This window comes from Ylistrum balloti, unplaced genomic scaffold (assembly GCF_031769215.1).
Source record: "Ylistrum balloti isolate Yb309-2 unplaced genomic scaffold, AGI_CSIRO_Ybal_v1 Utg371066, whole genome shotgun sequence".
In the NCBI taxonomy this organism is placed as follows: Eukaryota; Metazoa; Mollusca; class Bivalvia; order Pectinida; family Pectinidae; genus Ylistrum; species Ylistrum balloti.
In genome coordinates this window covers 18,484-36,832 of record NW_026782589.1, presented here as the reverse complement: position 1 = coordinate 36,832, position 18,349 = coordinate 18,484, and the positions used below count along the sequence as shown (strand labels likewise).

Sequence of the window (18,349 nt, the reverse complement as noted above, 5' to 3'; positions counted from 1 at the left end):
CATTGTTTCCTTTTTGTGACGTCAGTTCCATGTCGTCTCTATTGTTTCCTTTATTGTGACGTCAGTCCCATGTCGTCTCTATTGTTTCCTTTATTGTGACGTCAGTTCCATGTCGTATCCGTTGTTTCCTTTATTGTGACGTTAGTTCCATGTCGTCTCTATTGTTTCCTTTAATGTGACGTCAGTCCAATGTCGTCTCTATTGTTTCCTTTATTGTGACGTCAGTCCCATGTCGTCTCCATTGTTTCCTTTATTGTGACGTCAGTCCCATGTCGTTTCTATTGTTTTCTTTATTGTGACGTTAGTTCCATGTCGTCTCTATTGTTTCCTTTATTGTGACGTCAGTCCCATGTCGTCTCCATTGTTTCCTTTATTGTGACGTCAGTCCCATGTCCTCTCCATTGTTTCCTTTATTGTGACGTCAGTCCCATGTCGTATCCGTTGTTTCCTTTATTGTGACGTCAGTCCCATGTCGTATCCGTTGTTTCCTTTATTGTGACGTCAGTCCCATGTCCTCTCCGTTGTTTCCTTTATTGTGACGTCAGTCTGTGTCCTCTCCATTGTTTCCTTTATTGTGACGTCAGTCCCATGTCCTCTCCGTTGTTTCCTTTATTGTGACGTCAGTCCCATGTCGTCTCTATTGTTTCCTTTATTGTGACGTCAGTCCCATGTCCTCTTGTTTCCTTTATTGTGACGTCAGTCCCATGTCGTCTCCATTGTTTCCTTTATTGTGACGTCAGTCCCATGTCGTCTCCGTTGTTTCCTTTATTTTGACGTCAGTTCCATGTCGTCTCTATTGTTTCCTTTATTGTGACGTCAGTCCCATGTCCTCTCCATTGTTTCCTTTATTGTGACGTCAGTCCCATGTCCTCTCCGTTGTTTCCTTTATTGTGACGTCAGTCCCATGTCCTCTCCATTGTTTCCTTTATTGTGACGTCAGTCCCATGTCGTCTCCATTGTTTCCTTTAATGTGACGTCACTCCCATGTCGTCTCTATTGTTTCTTTTATTGTGACGTCAGTCCCATGTCGTCTCCATTGTTTCCTTTATTGTGACGTCGGTGCGTGTCGTCTCCGATGTTTCCTTTATTGTGACGACAGTCCGTGTCGTCTCCGTTGTTTCCGTTATTGTGACGTCAGTCTGTGTCGTCTCCATTGTTTCCTTTATAAGTGACGTCAGTCCCATGTCGTCTCCGTTGTTTCCTTTATTGTGACGTCAGTCCCGTGTCCTCTCCATTGTTTCCTTTATTGTGACGTCAGTTCCATGTCGTCTCTATTGTTTCCTTTATTGTGACGTCAGTCCCATGTCGTATCCGTTGTTTCCTTTATTGTGACGTCAGTCCCATTGTGACGTCAGTCCCATGTCCTCTCCGTTGTTTCCTTTATTGTGACGTCAGTCTGTGTCCTCTCCATTGTTGCCTTTATTGTGACGTCAGTCCCATGTCGTCTCCGTTGTTTCCTTTATTGTGACGTCAGTTCCATGTCGTCTCTATTGTTTCCTTTATTTTGACGTCAGTTCCATGTCGTCTCTATTGTTTCCTTTATTATGACGTCAATCCGTGTCGTTTTCATTGTTTCTTTTTTTGTGACATCAGTCCGTGTTGTCCCCGTTGTTTCCTTTATTGCAGTGTCCGTCCGTTGTTTTAACTAAACTTCTAGTTTAATACCAATGTTCATGATATCTTGTCCAGCCATATTATATATAAATAAACCACACCAAAACAGAATTGACTTTTTGATTGTTTTAATATTTGATGAAAAAAGTCTGCAGTAATTACACAATACGATATCAATATTAAAAATACAAAATACCGATGAAGTGTGATATCTTCTCAATGTGGATTAAAGGCATTAAAAATACTGAAAACTCAATCTGGATAAAAGACCAGAGGTATCGCATTAAATAATTCTGGAATCTCAATCTGGTTAAAAGACATTAAAAATACTGAAATCTCAATGTGGATTAAAGGCATTAAAAATACTGAAATCTCAATGTGGTTTAAAGGCATTAAAAATACTGAAATCTCAATGTGGATTAAAGGCATTAGAAATACTGAAATCTCAATGTGGTTTAAAGGCATTAGAAATACTGAAATCTCAATGTGGATTAAAGGCATTAGAAATACTGAAATCTCAATGTGGATTAAAGGCATTAAAAATACTGAAATCTCAATGTGGATTAAAGGCATTAAAAATACTGAAATCTCAATGTGGATTAAAGGCATTAGAAATACTGAAATCTCAATGTGGTTTAAAGGCATTAGAAATACTGAAATCTCAATGTGGTTTAAAGGCATTAGAAATACTGAAATCTCAATGTGGTTTAAAGGCATTAGAAATACTGAAATCTCAATGTTGTTGTTTACTAGATGAGTTTGGCTTTTTTCGTGTGTTTTTAAATGTATTTTGAAGTAGAACAAGCAAATGCTTAAAAAGCATTTCATATCCAATAGTGTATGTATTTAATGAAAATAATGATTGTGATAAGATGGTCCAATTCGAAGTCCAGGAAGCTGAACAACAAACGCAGCTCATAATTCATTCAAAATATACCCAACGCTGTACCAAATTTAAGATTTAAGATAACAGAAAAAATACCGTATTAAATATAACGTCTCACAGACATAGGTCTATTTTATTATGGCAATCCCTGCCCCAAAAAATAAAAATAAGATAAAACACAAAAATGTATATATATTTCTGTTGTTCAAAATGATGGAATTCGCCAAATTCCCTCGTTCAGTCAATTTTGCATGAGGTGGTGATTTTATCAACACGACTCTAATAAAAACTTTCAGAGATATACTGTACAGAATGTTATTTCTGTTTAGAATGATATACACAGAGACTAATTGCATGGCCTTTTAAGCATTTGATAACGATATTGTTCAAGTGCATGTTGTGTAAATTGGTCTATTTCACAACCATACAAACAGGCAAACTTTGAAAGTCCATGAAGTTGAAAAGATGAATGTAAACTCTCTTATCTCAGAAATAGAAAGACATATAGTCTAATGTAATGTACGTATGTGAGTTTAGTATTCATATTGATTTCTGTTAATTTTGTATCATATGCTAAGAATGCACCAACAGCCTATATGTTTCAACATTTATATGTTTTTAAGTGATATTCGAGGTATGTCGCCATGCAGTAGACACTACTGATATTTTTGATAATTTATATTCTACATTGCTCGATCTTGCGATGTAATTAACTACCCAGATTTCGGTAGACCTTTTCCTTGTACAAATATAATCCAACAAATATGAAAAACAAGAAATAATTTCAGAGTAATTTTGTCCTGGCTAAATTGAATGGTCTAATTGTTTCAACTTCTTGGTATAAACAGACAAATATCAATAAAAAAAACATACAGAAGTTCATGTCATTTAAAGTGTGTTTTCTTTGTTGTGTACAACATTTAAATCATTACCTGTGTCAAGGGAAGTAACTCGTTCAATTTCAATTTAAGGCAATTATATCAACATATAAATACATATATATGACAAAGGGATTAAACATCCGTCAACGCACGTTTAAGTGTTACAAGACAAAATACATTAACATACAATATAGACATTAGATCATGATATTGTAATATAACACAAGGGAAGTAACTCCTCTCTACCAGAACTTATTTAACATCGTGAATCATGACCATACTGGGTTAAATATGTGTATTATTGATAACTAGACTATTCGGAAGTATTCGTCGGGATAAAATTCCTTCACTACATCAGTTATAGGCCAAAAGTATATTTATCAGCAAAGAAACCAACTGATGAGGCTAAAAAATGTTAACATTTACAGTAATTAAAACATAGATCTGAGTTGATGTATATCCTTACTTGTTTATTAACGTGTTGTTTCCATACTGAATTAAATATCAGAATAAATCGCTACTTTGATCTTTGATCCACACTCCCCAGTGATAGTGTTAATAACTAATATGATTTATAATGAAATGATACTTAATAAAATAGGTAAATATAAAATAAATGAAAAGAAACGCAGTTTTAAACATCAAGTTACATCAAATATAAACTTAATATTTCAAGATATTTATCATTTGGTAATTTGAATAGAAAAAGTTATATATAGTATACAGTAATACATTGTATGTAGGAATTCTCGGCTCTTAAGCTGCTGGTATATAAATAAATCTAGAATACAGACTAAGATAGGTAGAACATAAGACTATTTCGAGTTTTCCTCTCTTCCATAGCAAGTAAAGTCATTGTTTATCTGTCATGTTATGTCAGTCTTCACCACATCTATCGCCAACAGCGAGGATGATGGTGCAGTCTTTGTGTGTACCACAAGTATGTCATCGAAGCAATACTTTATATTGAGAGAAAACACATTTTAGTTCACTTTAACTTGTTAGCCGGATTCTTAAATCATAGAAAGAAACAGAGTCCTGTTAAAATTAGTCTGTAACATTTTGATAAGATATCTTAAATGTTAATATCAAATTATGTTAATGTACACATACAAAATGTATCAGAGACAGGTATTGCCTTTCCATCTTAATTAAGATGTTAATTCTGCCACACACGCGTTCTGTAGTGACGACCTATAAAACTCGAACGCATTATCATATTGACGACTGGTTAATATGCATTATCCTGGTATATGGGGTGATCAAAATAGTTTCCACCTTCAAATAGGTACATGTAGTGTGACAAGTAAAACATTGGTATGTCTCTCCGCTTGTGTACCTGTGTATCGCGTTAAGTTAGATGCAGTAAGTCGGTAGGTGTCGTGTCAGTCGTCGGTACGTAGGTCGGTAGGTGTCGTGTTAGTCGTCGGTACGTTAGTTGGTAGGTGTCGTGTCAGTCGTCGGTACGTTAGTTGGTAGGTGTCGTGTCAGTTGTCGGTACGTAAGTCGGTAGGTGTCGTGTCAGTCGTCGGTACGTAAGCCGACAGGTGTCGTGTCAGTCGTCGGTACGTAGGTCGGTAGGTGTCGTGTTAGTCGTCGGTACGTTAGTTGGTAGGTGTCGTGTCAGTCGTCGGTACGTTAGTTGGTAGGTGTCGTGTCAGTCGTCGGAACGTAAGTCGGTAGGTGTCTTGTAAGTCGTCGGAACGTAAGTCGGTAGGTGTCGTGTCAGTCGTCGGTACGTAAGTCGGTAGGTGTCGTGTCAGTCGTCGGAACGTAAGTCGGTAGGTGTCGTGTCAGTCGTCGGTACGTAGGACGGTAGGTGTCGTGTCAGTCGTCCGTACGTTAGTCGGTAGGTGTCGTGTCAGTAGTACATGTAGTGTGACAAGTTAAACACAGATATGTCTCTCCGCTTGTGTACCTGTGTAACGGGTTTTGTTAGAGACAGTGGTACATATAGTTAATTTTCAATACTTGTGAATTAGTCCATGTTATGATCGACATATTACATATCTATTTAATGGTATAATAGATGAGAGATCATCAGACTTTTAATGTTTACTTTGCATTTCGTTTTTTTAAAACCAGTCGTTTATATTTGTCGACAATGAGGTTAGACACAGCAGGGCGTGGGCACTTCAAATACAGCTGTACCTACATACTGGCGCTGTCTATAGTTTGTGTTAAAGCTTGGGTGTTACACACCATACAGTGTACATATCAACTTGATGATTACCGCCACGTCAAACGTAGAGAGCAATAAGGCCCATAAAATGAGTTATATATTATAACTGCCTTGACAACGTTGGACTTCACAGAAACATTTGGATGACTCTGGGTTTGCTTTTAAATGATTAAAGGTATAATCAACCTTGTGTCAAAAGATATCTATGAGTTAATCACTGACATACTATGTGAGATTGCTTTTCACCTGGTCGTCCGCGGTTCGATTACCGGGACGGACGTGAAAAGGTAAGGGTCACCTGCCAGACCACGTGGGTCTTCCCCGGGTACTCCAGTTTCCTTCCACAATAAGACCCCTCGCGCGTACAGCCGGGCCAATAAGAGTGATTTGTGTAAGTTGAAATTACTTGTTTCGCGATTGTTGTAAAATAAACTCGGTATAGTACACCGCAAACATGTCCCTGATCACAAGCAGGCAGTGTTTCTTTAATAATCTATATCGCTTCGTTGATCACTATTTCCGGAACCTATACAATGTCGTTTGACTATTGAGATACCGTCCGCCTCGAAATGAGTCTGTTACAGGGAAATTGATTTGGGAGTTTCCGCTTATCTTACAAATGCATGTGGGTTAATACACTAATGTCAATCTGTCCTAAAATATTCGTTAAGTAATTTGAGATTTCATTCTTTTTTTGAAACATTAAACTTTATTAATTTTTTAATCAGATCGATACTCGCGTGATGTTCTCTATATATAGGTGAGACATGGTACATGTTTTGTACATGTATCAACATATATCTTACTAGCACGTTGGGAGGTAAATCCAGGCAGTTAATATCCTATTCCCACGACTCCGTGATATGCCACATAAATTGTCTCTCAATATATAAACAGGAAATGAAGTTTGAAGATTATCTTTCGTAGAAAGTTTAATTTAGTTAGAAAGACAGAATGCCGGTAAGTGTTGTGATAGGCCGTGATACGATCAGGACATCAAACACTTACAAGCAAACTTCCCCAATTATGAAAAGTTCACGAGAAACTTATGTCGTTATAATAGACCTGTATGATTCACGTACACGTGTGACTTTTCACAAAAACATAAACAACATGGACCTTTGTACTCATTGATGTTTAGTGTGTTTAGAAGATATTTAGATATGATACATGTATACAGAAAGTTGTAATATTGTCTAATTATAAACCGCAGTATTGTATGCAAGCTTTATTGTGTGGATATGTATGAGATGAGAAAAAAACGCTTAAATTCTAATTTAGTCTTAAATCAAACGACTCTCAGTGCAAAGACGAGACCAATATACTAAATGACTTCTTTAGGAAAAAAACCCAGCTACTTTAAGTAGCACTTATCTTAATATTGATGAATACTTCAGCCTTTTCAGGGTAAGTAATCCGAGAACGATTGTTTAGTTTGTAAAGTACAAAGATTTCTTAAAAGTTTGTGCAGTATAACACAACAATTCTTACTTTGTGATCCGTATGGTATTTGACCTAGTTATAATGAAATGATGGCTCACCCACAGTCAAAAATTCAGATCTTTAAAGCTCCGATCTAGTAAATTTCCTGCCTCATTCAGTTTCCATATCTTTCTTCTGCACACGTAGTCGGGTTCTAAATTTTCTCTTTTATCTGTCGGGTTCTAAATTTTCTCTTTTATCTGTATACGGTGACATTCTGTTTTGTCTGTATACGGTGACATTCTGTTTTATCTGTATACGGTGACATTCCCTTTTATCTGTATACGGTGACATTCTGTTTTGTTTGTATACGGTGACATTCTGTTTTGTCTGTATACGGTGACATTCTGTTTTGTCTGTATACGGTGACATTCTGTTTTATCTGTATACGGTGACATTCTGTTTTGTTTGTATACGGTGACATTCTGTTTTGTCTGTATACGGTGACATTCTGTTTTGTCTGTATACGGTGACATTCTGTTTTGTCTGTATACGGTGACATTCTGTTTTGTCTGTATACGGTGACATTCTGTTTTGTCTGTATACGGTGACATTCTGTTTTGCCTGTATACGGTGACATTCCCTTTTATCTGTATACGGTTTTGCCTGTATACACATTCTGTTTTATACTGACATTCTGTTTTATATACGGTGACATTCTGTTTTATCTGTATACGGTGACATTCTGTTTTATCTGTATACGGTGACATTCTGTTTTATCTGTATACGGTGACATTCTGTTTTATCTGTATACGGTGACATTCCCTTTTATCTGTATACGGTGACATTCTGTTTTATCTGTATACGGTGACATTCTGTTTTATCTGTATACGGTGACATTCTGTTTTATCTGTATACGGTGACATTCCCTTTTATCTGTATACGGTGACATTCCCTTTTATCTGTATACGGTGACATTCTGTTTTATCTGTATACGGTGACATTCTGTTTTATCTGTATACGGTGACATTCCCTTTTATCTGTATACGGTGACATTCTGTTTTATCTGTATACGGTGACATTCTGTTTTATCTGTATACAGTGACATTCTGTTTTATCTGTATACGGTGACATTCTGTTTTATCTGTATACGGTGACATTCTGTTTTATCTGTATACAGTGACATTCTGTTTTATCTGTATACGGTGACATTCTGTTTTGTCTGTTCTGTTTTATATACGGTGACATTCTGTTTTATCTGTATACGGTGACATTCTGTTTTATCTGTATACGGTGACATTCTGTTTTATCTGTATACGTTGACATTCTGTTTTATCTGTATACGGTGACATTCTGTTTTATCTGTATACTTTTATCTGTATACGGTGACATTCTGTTTTATCTGTATACGGTGACATTCTGTTTTATCTGTATACGGTGACATTCCCTTTTATCTGTATACGGTGACATTCTGTTTTATCTGTATACGGTGACATTCTGTTTTATCTGTATACGGTGACATTCTGTTTTATCTGTATACGGTGACATTCTGTTTTATCTGTATACGGTGACATTCTGTTTTATCTGTATACGGTGACATTCTGTTTTATCTGTATACGGTGACATTCCCTTTTATCTGTATACGGTGACATTCTGTTTTATCTGTATACGGTGACATTCTGTTTTGTCTGTATACAGTGACATTCTGTTTTGTCTGTATACGGTGACATTCTGTTTTATCTGTATACGGTGACATTCCCTGTTTTATCTGTATACGGTGACATTCTGTTTTATCTGTATACGGTGACATTCTGTTTTGATTGTATACTTTGACATTCAGGAATGTCTGTATACGGTGACATTCTGTATACCATTCTGTTTTATTTATACGGTGACATTCTGTTTTATCTGTATACGGTGACATTCTGTTTTATCTGTATACAGTGACATTCTGTTTTATCTGTATACGGTGACATTCTGTTTTATCTGTATACGGTGACATTCTGTTTTATCTGTATACGGTGACATTCTGTTTTATCTGTATACGGTGACATTCCCTTTTATCTGTATACGGTGACATTCCCTTTTATCTGTATACGGTGACATTCTGTTTTATCTGTATACGGTGACATTCTGTTTTATCTGTATACGGTGACATTCTGTTTTATCTGTATACGGTGACATTCTGTTTTATCTGTATACGGTGACATTCTGTTTTATCTGTATACGGTGACATTCTGTTTTATCTGTATACGGTGACATTCCCTTTTATCTGTATACGGTGACATTCTGTTTTATCTGTATACGGTGACATTCCCTTTTCTCTGTATACGGTGACATTCTGTATACGGTGACATTCCCTTTTATCTGTATACGGTGACATTCTGTTTTATCTTTAAACAATGTGTCAGTGTATTTCATGGCGTTTCGAACAGAAAAGGGTGTGTCGGTGCGCTCCGTAATATTGTGTGACTTACAGTACCATGGCCGCTGTAATTTCTTTAATAACGTTTTATGTCCACACTTTTCCTTGACAGTTTTTCTCTTGGCGTTTTCTTTCCTTGTCGTAAGTTATTTCAGTGGTCCAACAAGTAAGTTGAGGAGAGAGGCCAGGAGAATGACCAACAAGGAAACACAATTAGTCGATAGAGCTTCTCAATCACAGGGGTATCGATCAGTCACTATATGTCCGGAACAAGGAAATAGCAGTTAGTTACGTGGCAGCAGAATTAGAAGAGAGCTTGAATATATCCTTAACCACTGAGAGTTGTGTCAGATGATAATTAAATTTTTAACCTTTCTCTTAACTTATGTTTTTACATAATTTTCACAGAGACAAAATTTAGATTTTGTGTTGATAGATTTCTATACCCACAAATGATAAATATAAATAGACATTACCTCATAACCTGTCTTTGTTATAACTTAAAGTGTCGAGGTCAAAATAAGTTGTGTGAGTGATAGAGATTCTTGTATTGTGTTTGTCCTATAATCAAAAGAAGCGGGCGATAACAGACAGTGAATTTACATTTTGGTGTTTAATATAGGCAATGCAAGATGACTTTTCCAAAAATGTACTAATTAGGTATAACAAACTTTAATCCTCAATCCGCTGACAGCAGTGGAGTCGTCATTGTACAACAATCATGATAGAACATATTGGTTACAGGTCGATCTGTTTATATAGGGAATCATGATAGAACATATTGGTCACAGGTCGATCTGTTTATATAGGAAATCATGATAGATCATATTGGTTACAGGTCGATCTGTTTATATAGGGAATCATGATAGAACATATTGGTTACAGGTCGACCTGTTTAAATATGAAATCATGATAGAACATATTGGTTACAGGTCGATCTGTTTATATAGGGAATCATGATAGAACATATTGGTTACAGGTCGATCTGTTTATATAGGATATCATGATAGATCATATTGGTTACAGGTCGATCTGTTTATATAGGGAATCATGATAGAACATATTGGTTACAGGTCGATCTGTTTATATAGGATATCATGATAGATCATATTGGTTACAGGTCGATCTGTTTATATAGGGAATCATGATAGAACATATTGGTTACAGGTCGATCTGTTTATATAGGGAATCATGAACATATTGGTTACAGGTCGATCTGTTTATATAGGGAATCATGATAGAACATATTGGTTACAGGTCGATCTGTTTATATAGGGAATCATGATAGAACATATTGGTTACAGGTCGATCTGTTTATATAGGGAATCATGATAGAACATATTGGTTACAGGTCGACCTGTTTATATAGGGAATCATGATAGAACATATTGGTTACAGGTCGATCTGTTTATATAGGGAATCATGAACATATTGGTTACAGGTCGACCTGTTCATATAGGGAATCATAATAGAACATATTGGTTACAGGTCGACCTGTTCATATAGGGAATCATGAACATATTGGTTACAGGTCGATCTGTTTATATAGGGAATCATGATAGAACATATTGGTTACAGGTCGATCTGTTTATATAGGGAATCATGATAGAACATATTGGTTACAGGTCGACCTGTTTATATAGGGAATCATGATAGAACATATTGGTTACAGGTCGACCTGTTCATATAGGGAATCATGATAGAACATATTGGTTACAGGTCGATCTGTTTATATAGGGAATCATGAACATATTGGTTACAGGTCGACCTGTTTATATAGGGATAGAACATATTGGTTACAGGTCGATCTGTTTATATAGGGAATCATGATAGAACATATTGGTTACAGGTCGATCTGTTTATATAGGGAATCATGATAGAACATATTGGTTACAGGTCGACCTGTTTATATAAGGAATCATGATAGAACATATTGGTTACAGGTCGACCTGTTTATATAGGGAATCATGATAGATCATATTGGTTACAGGTCGATCTGTTTATATAGGGAATCATGATAGAACATATTGGTTACAGGTCGACCTGTTTATATAGGGAATCATGATAGAACATATTGGTTACAGGTCGACCTGTTTATATAGGATATCATGATAGAACATATTGGTTACAGGTCGATCTGTTTATATAGGATATCATGATAGAACATATTGGTTACAGGTCGACCTGTTTATATAGGATATCATGATAGAACATATTGGTTACAGGTCGATCTGTTTATATAGGATATCATGATAGAACATATTGGTTACAGGTCGATCTGTTTATATAGGGAATCATGATAGAACATATTGGTTACAGGTCGACCTGTTTATATAGGGAATCATGAACATACTGGTTAATCTAAATAAATTAGACGTTCTATCGCCCTTTATTTCGATCGACTCCCGACCAATACAAGAAGTCGATAAAACACCAGTTTGATTCCGATTTTACACTGGTTAGCTGCTGTGTATAATGATTCGATATTTACACTGGATGTCAGTACACAAGATATAGGTTCCTTTTTATTTACATTTACGTACGTAAATATACCTGTGTACAGAAGGTGATTTTAATTACATATATTTCTTGTTGTTACAGAGATGTGTCTGCATGCATGTAAAACATGACTTACGACGAGGAACATAATGTATACTACTGACAGACATATTGAGCTTGAACAAACCAAGATATACATAAAACGCCTTGTAACATTTAACACGTCTCCCAGTGTAATAGTTGTCTGAGTTAAATCCACAGTCTCCCGAACCTTTGTCAGTTACGTATAGAGAAACACTTCATTTGTAAAGGGTACTTATTTAGTTAAGATGATTATGCATTCAGTTAATCGCCTGGCGATGCATGTTACCAATACGTGACGTGTGAGTGAGACGTCTGGTACGGGATAGGCCAAACCATACAGCCTGTCTTACTTGTTTGGGTACATGTTTACATGTTGTATGAGTTTATTGATATTCTATAGAGACCCGTGTAAACGGCCTTGCCTTTTCTTATGTTTCAGGATATATAGAAAGTACCAGTGTTATACAGATAATTCAACATATTTATAAGCCTCGCACTCAATCCATTCGTTCATCAATACTTGTTAAAATACTATTTTCGAAGAAATGAAATGAATGACTCAAAATGTATAAGGGCTTAGTACCGATCTTTTAGGTACACCTGATGTTATCAGATTTCAGTTAGAAAAGCACACATATGTCATATAATGAATTAAAACTACACTTGTTTCTAGGATTCGCCTCGTCTGTGATGACAGGATCCTCGTGTATGGAAATTAAGATTACAGTCGACATATTGTTAACAAATAAAAGAGAAAGAACATAAACCCTATCAAGCAACAAATTATTCCGTGATTTTAATCATAAATCTTAAGCTTAATACAAAAAGTGATATTCAAACCAGTGGTGTGGAAACCGTCATCCTTATGATCCTAAAAACATTCATTAGACCTGAAGTTTTGTTAATTAAATAACGTATAAATAGACACAAAGAAAGAAGTATTTATAAATATATTAGAAATCCTACATGATCACATCCATCACCGTGACAACAGCGTCATCAATCCTTGTTAGGAATCCTAACTAATTCAGGGCGGCCAGTCAGCTGTGAGGTAGATGTTAGTGCGAGTAGATATCAACCCAGGATGATCTTGTGAATTGGATTTGTCTTATGTCTACTTATCCGTCAGCTGATTATAGATTTGTGTCTATATAGTCAGGAAGTCAGGCAGAGGTTTCATCTTTTCTAAAAATGTCATATGATTCACCATAAAGTTGCCTTTTTAGATCTAAAACAACAAGACTGATTTGTTGTAGATGCTGTCTACGTGGTATAGTTAGATTGACGTGTAAGTAAGTAACTAAGTATTGAACCTAGTAACACCTATGTACATAGTGATGTCTGTTTCACCAGAAAGAATTATGACATGTTACTGAGTAAACACGGTCACTAACAGGAAAGTTCCGCGCGGAATTTGAAATTCGCTCTGTATCCGCTAAAAAGATATATCTAAATCCATGAACATCCTTGGCAGCGTTTTGGATATTTACTTTATTTCTACTTCCTAAATAACATTTTCTTTCCAGATGCATCACTTTGGGACTCTCTGCTCTATGCTTTATTGTTGGGCGTTTATCGAAGGTATTGGGTTCTATCGTACGGCTCTTAACGTAACGTTCAGCTTTACGTCAGCTGGTGGTCAGTCCACTCTAGGTACACGTTTGCACCCGTTGACCCCGACTTTTGCTGAAGGCCAGGTTTCACATTGTTTTGGTACGTTCTAATTCCGTCCGACTTTAGCTGAAGGCCAGGTTTCACATTGTTTTGGTACGCCCTAATTTCGCCCGACTTTTGCTGAAGGCCAGGTTTCACATTGTTTTGGTAAGCCCTAATTTCGCCCGACTTTTGCTGAAGGCCAGGTTTCACATTGTTTGGTACGTTCTAATTCCGCCCGACTTTAGCTGAAGGCCAGGTTTCACATTGTTTTGGTCCGCCCTAATTTCGCCCGACTTTAGCTGAAGGCCAGGTTTCACATTGTTTTGGTACGCCCTAATTTCGCCCGACTTTAGCTGTAGGAGAGACTTCACTCTTTTTGGGCACGCTCTAATCTCGCCTCGAATTTTGCTGTAGGCCAGGTTTTCACTCTGACGTTTTTAGTGTGTCCTTTTTTCACCCTGACTTTTGTGGAATATCCAAGTCTTAACCTGACCTTTGTTACACATAGTAATTTCACTCGAACCTTTGCTATGAATCCTAACTTCAGAATGACCTTGTTCGTCGTCAGTATTTCCCTACTAATTTGACCTTCGTCACCCATACTATCTTCCCTCCCAAACATAATGATACATTACGACTACATTAATCCAATTACAGAGCGTTAGACACGCTGATCAAAATAACAGCCTACTTCAGACACGGCTGTATTACCTGGCAGTATCGATTCCTGCTACAAGAAACATTTGAAATCATTTCAAGTGACAGTCGTTAGTTTAGTAGGTCATTTAGCATGATGTTATGTTACAACAATCGGTAACACGAGAACCTCAAGTTAAATTCACTTTTGATTATGTTATATGTAATGGGGTATTAAATGCCTACATTTCCCGCCATTTCATTAAGCTGATCATACATAAAATATAGCTGTGTTACTATATAGTCACCTTCATTAAATGTTAACGCCCCCGGTGTTTGTGACACATAACAATCTGACACGCATGTTTGATGCGAGATCGTTTAATTCAGGCAGTAAAAAGTCATTAAAACACAATCATCCACATGTCTTTGATGATCATGTCTGTGGCACCTGTGTCTTTTCAAAGATTGGATTTTTAAATTGTTTATCTAAATCAGCACTCATCCTTTCCAATGACAAATGGGTGAAACGTTCCTGTTCGTGAGATACAAAACCACACAGTCACTTTCCACTTTATAGAGTTATATATCACGAATCAGATACACAGTAGAGTAAGTGTTGGCCACTTCAGATTTTCCTGTCAATTTCTTCAGATATGTTCGGCATTCTAACCACAAAACAAGGAATCTGAATTGTAAACATATTAGAAATGTCCGACTTCACCACATCTGTTCGTGTCAAAATGTTTTCTTTACGCCGAAAGATCGCCGAGGTCAACATCGGAAGCTAAGCTACTTTATAGTAAACAATGAACGACAACTTTAACATATACATTGCACCATTTGTAAGCAATAAGATATTATATGGAAGGAATATTTGAAATCCACATTTTGTGACCTTGTGTCAATAGACGTTCTCCATCCATCACGTTTGTCGTTAATGGTACCACTTGTCCCTACAGTCGGCCAGCATTACAACACACTGATGGTTCATCTCAGAACTTGTCACACACATCAACAGTTACACTTTTGGATATGGCTAACTAATTTAGCTTAAATTGTTTTTCCGGCTTTGAATTGATGAGTTGGCATTAAAAGCAGAGAATATACGACATCTTGTTTCTATAACCGTTTAACGATTCCGTGTTTTAATTGATAGTCAAGTACGTCATAGCTTTTTATATCTGACATCAGTCCTATACACATCTATGTATCTCTATATCTGGTACATGACATGTGACACCTGTCCCATACACATCTATGTATCTCTATAACTGGTATATGACCTGTGACACCTGTCCTATACACAGCTATGTATCTCTATAACTGGTATATGACCTGTGACACCTGTCCTATACACAGCTATGTATCTCTATATCTGGTACATGACATATGATACCTGTCCTATACACATCTATGTATCTCTATAACTGGTATATGACCTGTGACACCTGTCCTATACACATCTATGTCTCTATAACTGGTATATGACCTGTGACACCTGTCCTATACACATATATGTCTCTATATCTGGTACATGACATGTGACACCTGTCCTATACATATCTATGTCTCTCTATATCTGGTACATGACATGTGACACGTGTCCTATACACATCTATGTCTCTATATCTGGTACATGACATGTGACACCTGTCCTATACACATATATGTCTCTCTATATCTTGATATATGACATGTGACACCTGTCCTATACACATATATGTCTCTCTTTATCTTGATATATGACCCGTGACACCTGTCCTATACATATCTATGTCTCTCTATATCTGGTATATGACCCGTGACACCTGTCCTATACATATCTATGTCTCTCTATATCTTGATATATGACCCGTGACACCTGTCCTATACATATCTATGTCTCTCTATATCTTGATATATGACCCGTGACACCTGTCCTATACATATCTATGTCTCTCTATATCTGGTATATCAATATGCCCAGTATCATAAACCTATAACAAGCCATGCCTCTCTATTCTTGATATTAGAAAATGTCCCGTGACACCAGTCCTATACCCATCTATGACTCTCTATACCTGGTATAAGGATGTCTCCGTTCGGAAGATCACCGTTGAACATATCCTTATTCATATGTCCATTACTTAATCCGTGATAACTATTTGTTATGTCTCCGTTCACAAGATTCACATCCTGTATCACATCTTCATCGTCCTCCATTTTATCTCTGTTAAATCTCGGTAGGAAAATTTGTGAGGCGCCAGGCCCATCATTATCATATGAACTCGTGTTTACGGGGTTTGGTGATGATTGTCTGTCCAATTTCCGTTTCTGAATTCGTTTTGTTGTGAATGTCCGGGCAGTGAACTCCATGCTAGTTCGGTACCATTTCCGGCACTCGTCTATATGGTAGTCAACACAAGATGCAAATACCTTGCAAGGACGTTTGGGGTATATCACCAATGTCTCCGAGAAAAACCTTGGTTTCACTTTCGGTTCATAATATGTGTGGCTCACAAATCGCTTCTTCGTGCAATTGCTAAACAGAATGATAGTATCTTTGTGGTGAACAGGTTGAAGAGTGGGCTCCATTCGTACTTCCCCGTGGTACCTCTTCATACTGTCGTAATTCACAGCACTGATGTCGTACTTCTCCTCAAAGTTAGGCAGCTTCACCACAGCTAATGTTTCTTCCACGTGGTCAGGCGTCAACCTCATGATGCTAAGGTAGATAGATGTATGGGGATGCCCTTATTTGATCCTGGTGCAGTTGTATTTCATGTACAGCAGCGGTATGCGGCACGTTTGCCCCCTCGGGCGTTAGAATGACAATACAATGACAGTAGTAAGTTCTTTATCTATATCGCCGCGCTCTCAGGTGTGTAACACAGTCCTACAGACCAGGTCAACTTTCCCTTAATACAATATCCCGCTTTTCTGTCGCTGTCTCACTACTCTCCAACGAGCTACTTCAGTCACTGCGAGAAGAGTCCCGTGTAACTACACGCTTAAGGTAAAGTACAGATGGTGTGTTATTCGAGATCGCACATGTGCTAGAACTTGAAAACGATAATAAATGTCTGCAGTGAGAAAAAACAAAACAATTCCTAGTCTAGGACGTTAGTTACACTTCCACAAGTTTGAACGGGCCCGTAAAACAACCTTCAGTCCGGAATGTGCAAATCAAATGGCGGTTATATACAATGCAGGTATTCTATTCAGGCCTCTATCGATCGTTACCGCCCGATCGCTCACAGAACACTGGTTTACACTCAGTTGTATCTCTAACCTACCCGCCACAGCTGTACCACCTTACCTGTCGGATGGAAATTAATAATTCATTGAACGACATCCTGGGTTTTATTTGGAGTTTTAATCTGATGATTGGCTTTGTATTATACTCCTACAGCGAGACTGAGGTCTTTAACGTGTATCCGTCTCCCATTTCACCATTTCACAGGTAATGTGTATAACACAGGGAAGACTTCAAGGTCTTTTAAAACCTCACTTACCTGTGGGTTTCCCCAGGTAATAACGACTATAAACAAACCTGGGACATGACGTTGGTACGCTACACACTGTTAAGATGTAATTCACTTCGTGTGGTAATTGGTAATTGCTAATAAAACCAGTCCATGAGGAATTTATTAAAGCGCGAGGCAATGACATAATTCTTCTCGGATTTAATCGATGGAAAAAGAAATCAAACAGATTTGTCTAGCCTAGATCACACAGAGTAAAGTGGATTCCGTGTTTGTCTAAAAGAAACTCACGATAACGGTGGTATTGTACTGACATTTCCCATACCAAATCACTCTCATTTAAAGCATTTAAGGTTCAAAGTGCACCAGACACACAAGTCAGTAGTTTATTTCAAAATTTAGAAAATATAGACATTACATACCTAAGATAAATCAAACTGTGTCCTGCAGATAAGATTAATTAGATAAAACAGTACAGTAGATACTCGTTAACTCGAAATTCAAGGGAACGTGGGGAATATTTCGACTTATCCGAATTTTGACTCAAACTAAATGTCCAAGTAAGGTTGATGATAGAAGTTTCCTGGCGTTGATAAC

The 18,349-nt window shown here is 37.1% G+C and overlaps 1 protein-coding gene across 1 annotated transcript; it reads right to left on the bottom strand.

Moving 5' to 3' along the window:
• Nucleotides 1–14,650: 14,650 nt before the first annotated feature.
• Nucleotides 14,651–17,225, bottom strand: LOC132560481 (refilin-B-like). Its single transcript, XM_060225143.1, has one exon. The coding sequence runs from the start codon at nt 16,986–16,988 to the stop codon at nt 16,323–16,325; it is 666 nt and encodes a 221-aa protein (XP_060081126.1). The 5' UTR covers nt 16,989–17,225; the 3' UTR covers nt 14,651–16,322.
• Nucleotides 17,226–18,349: the final 1,124 nt, after the last annotated feature.

Excerpts from the sequence above, each read along its gene's own strand:
- LOC132560481 (XM_060225143.1), bottom strand. The coding sequence starts at position 16,988 with ATGAGGTTGACGCCTGACCACGTGGAAGAAACATTAGCTGTGGTGAAG.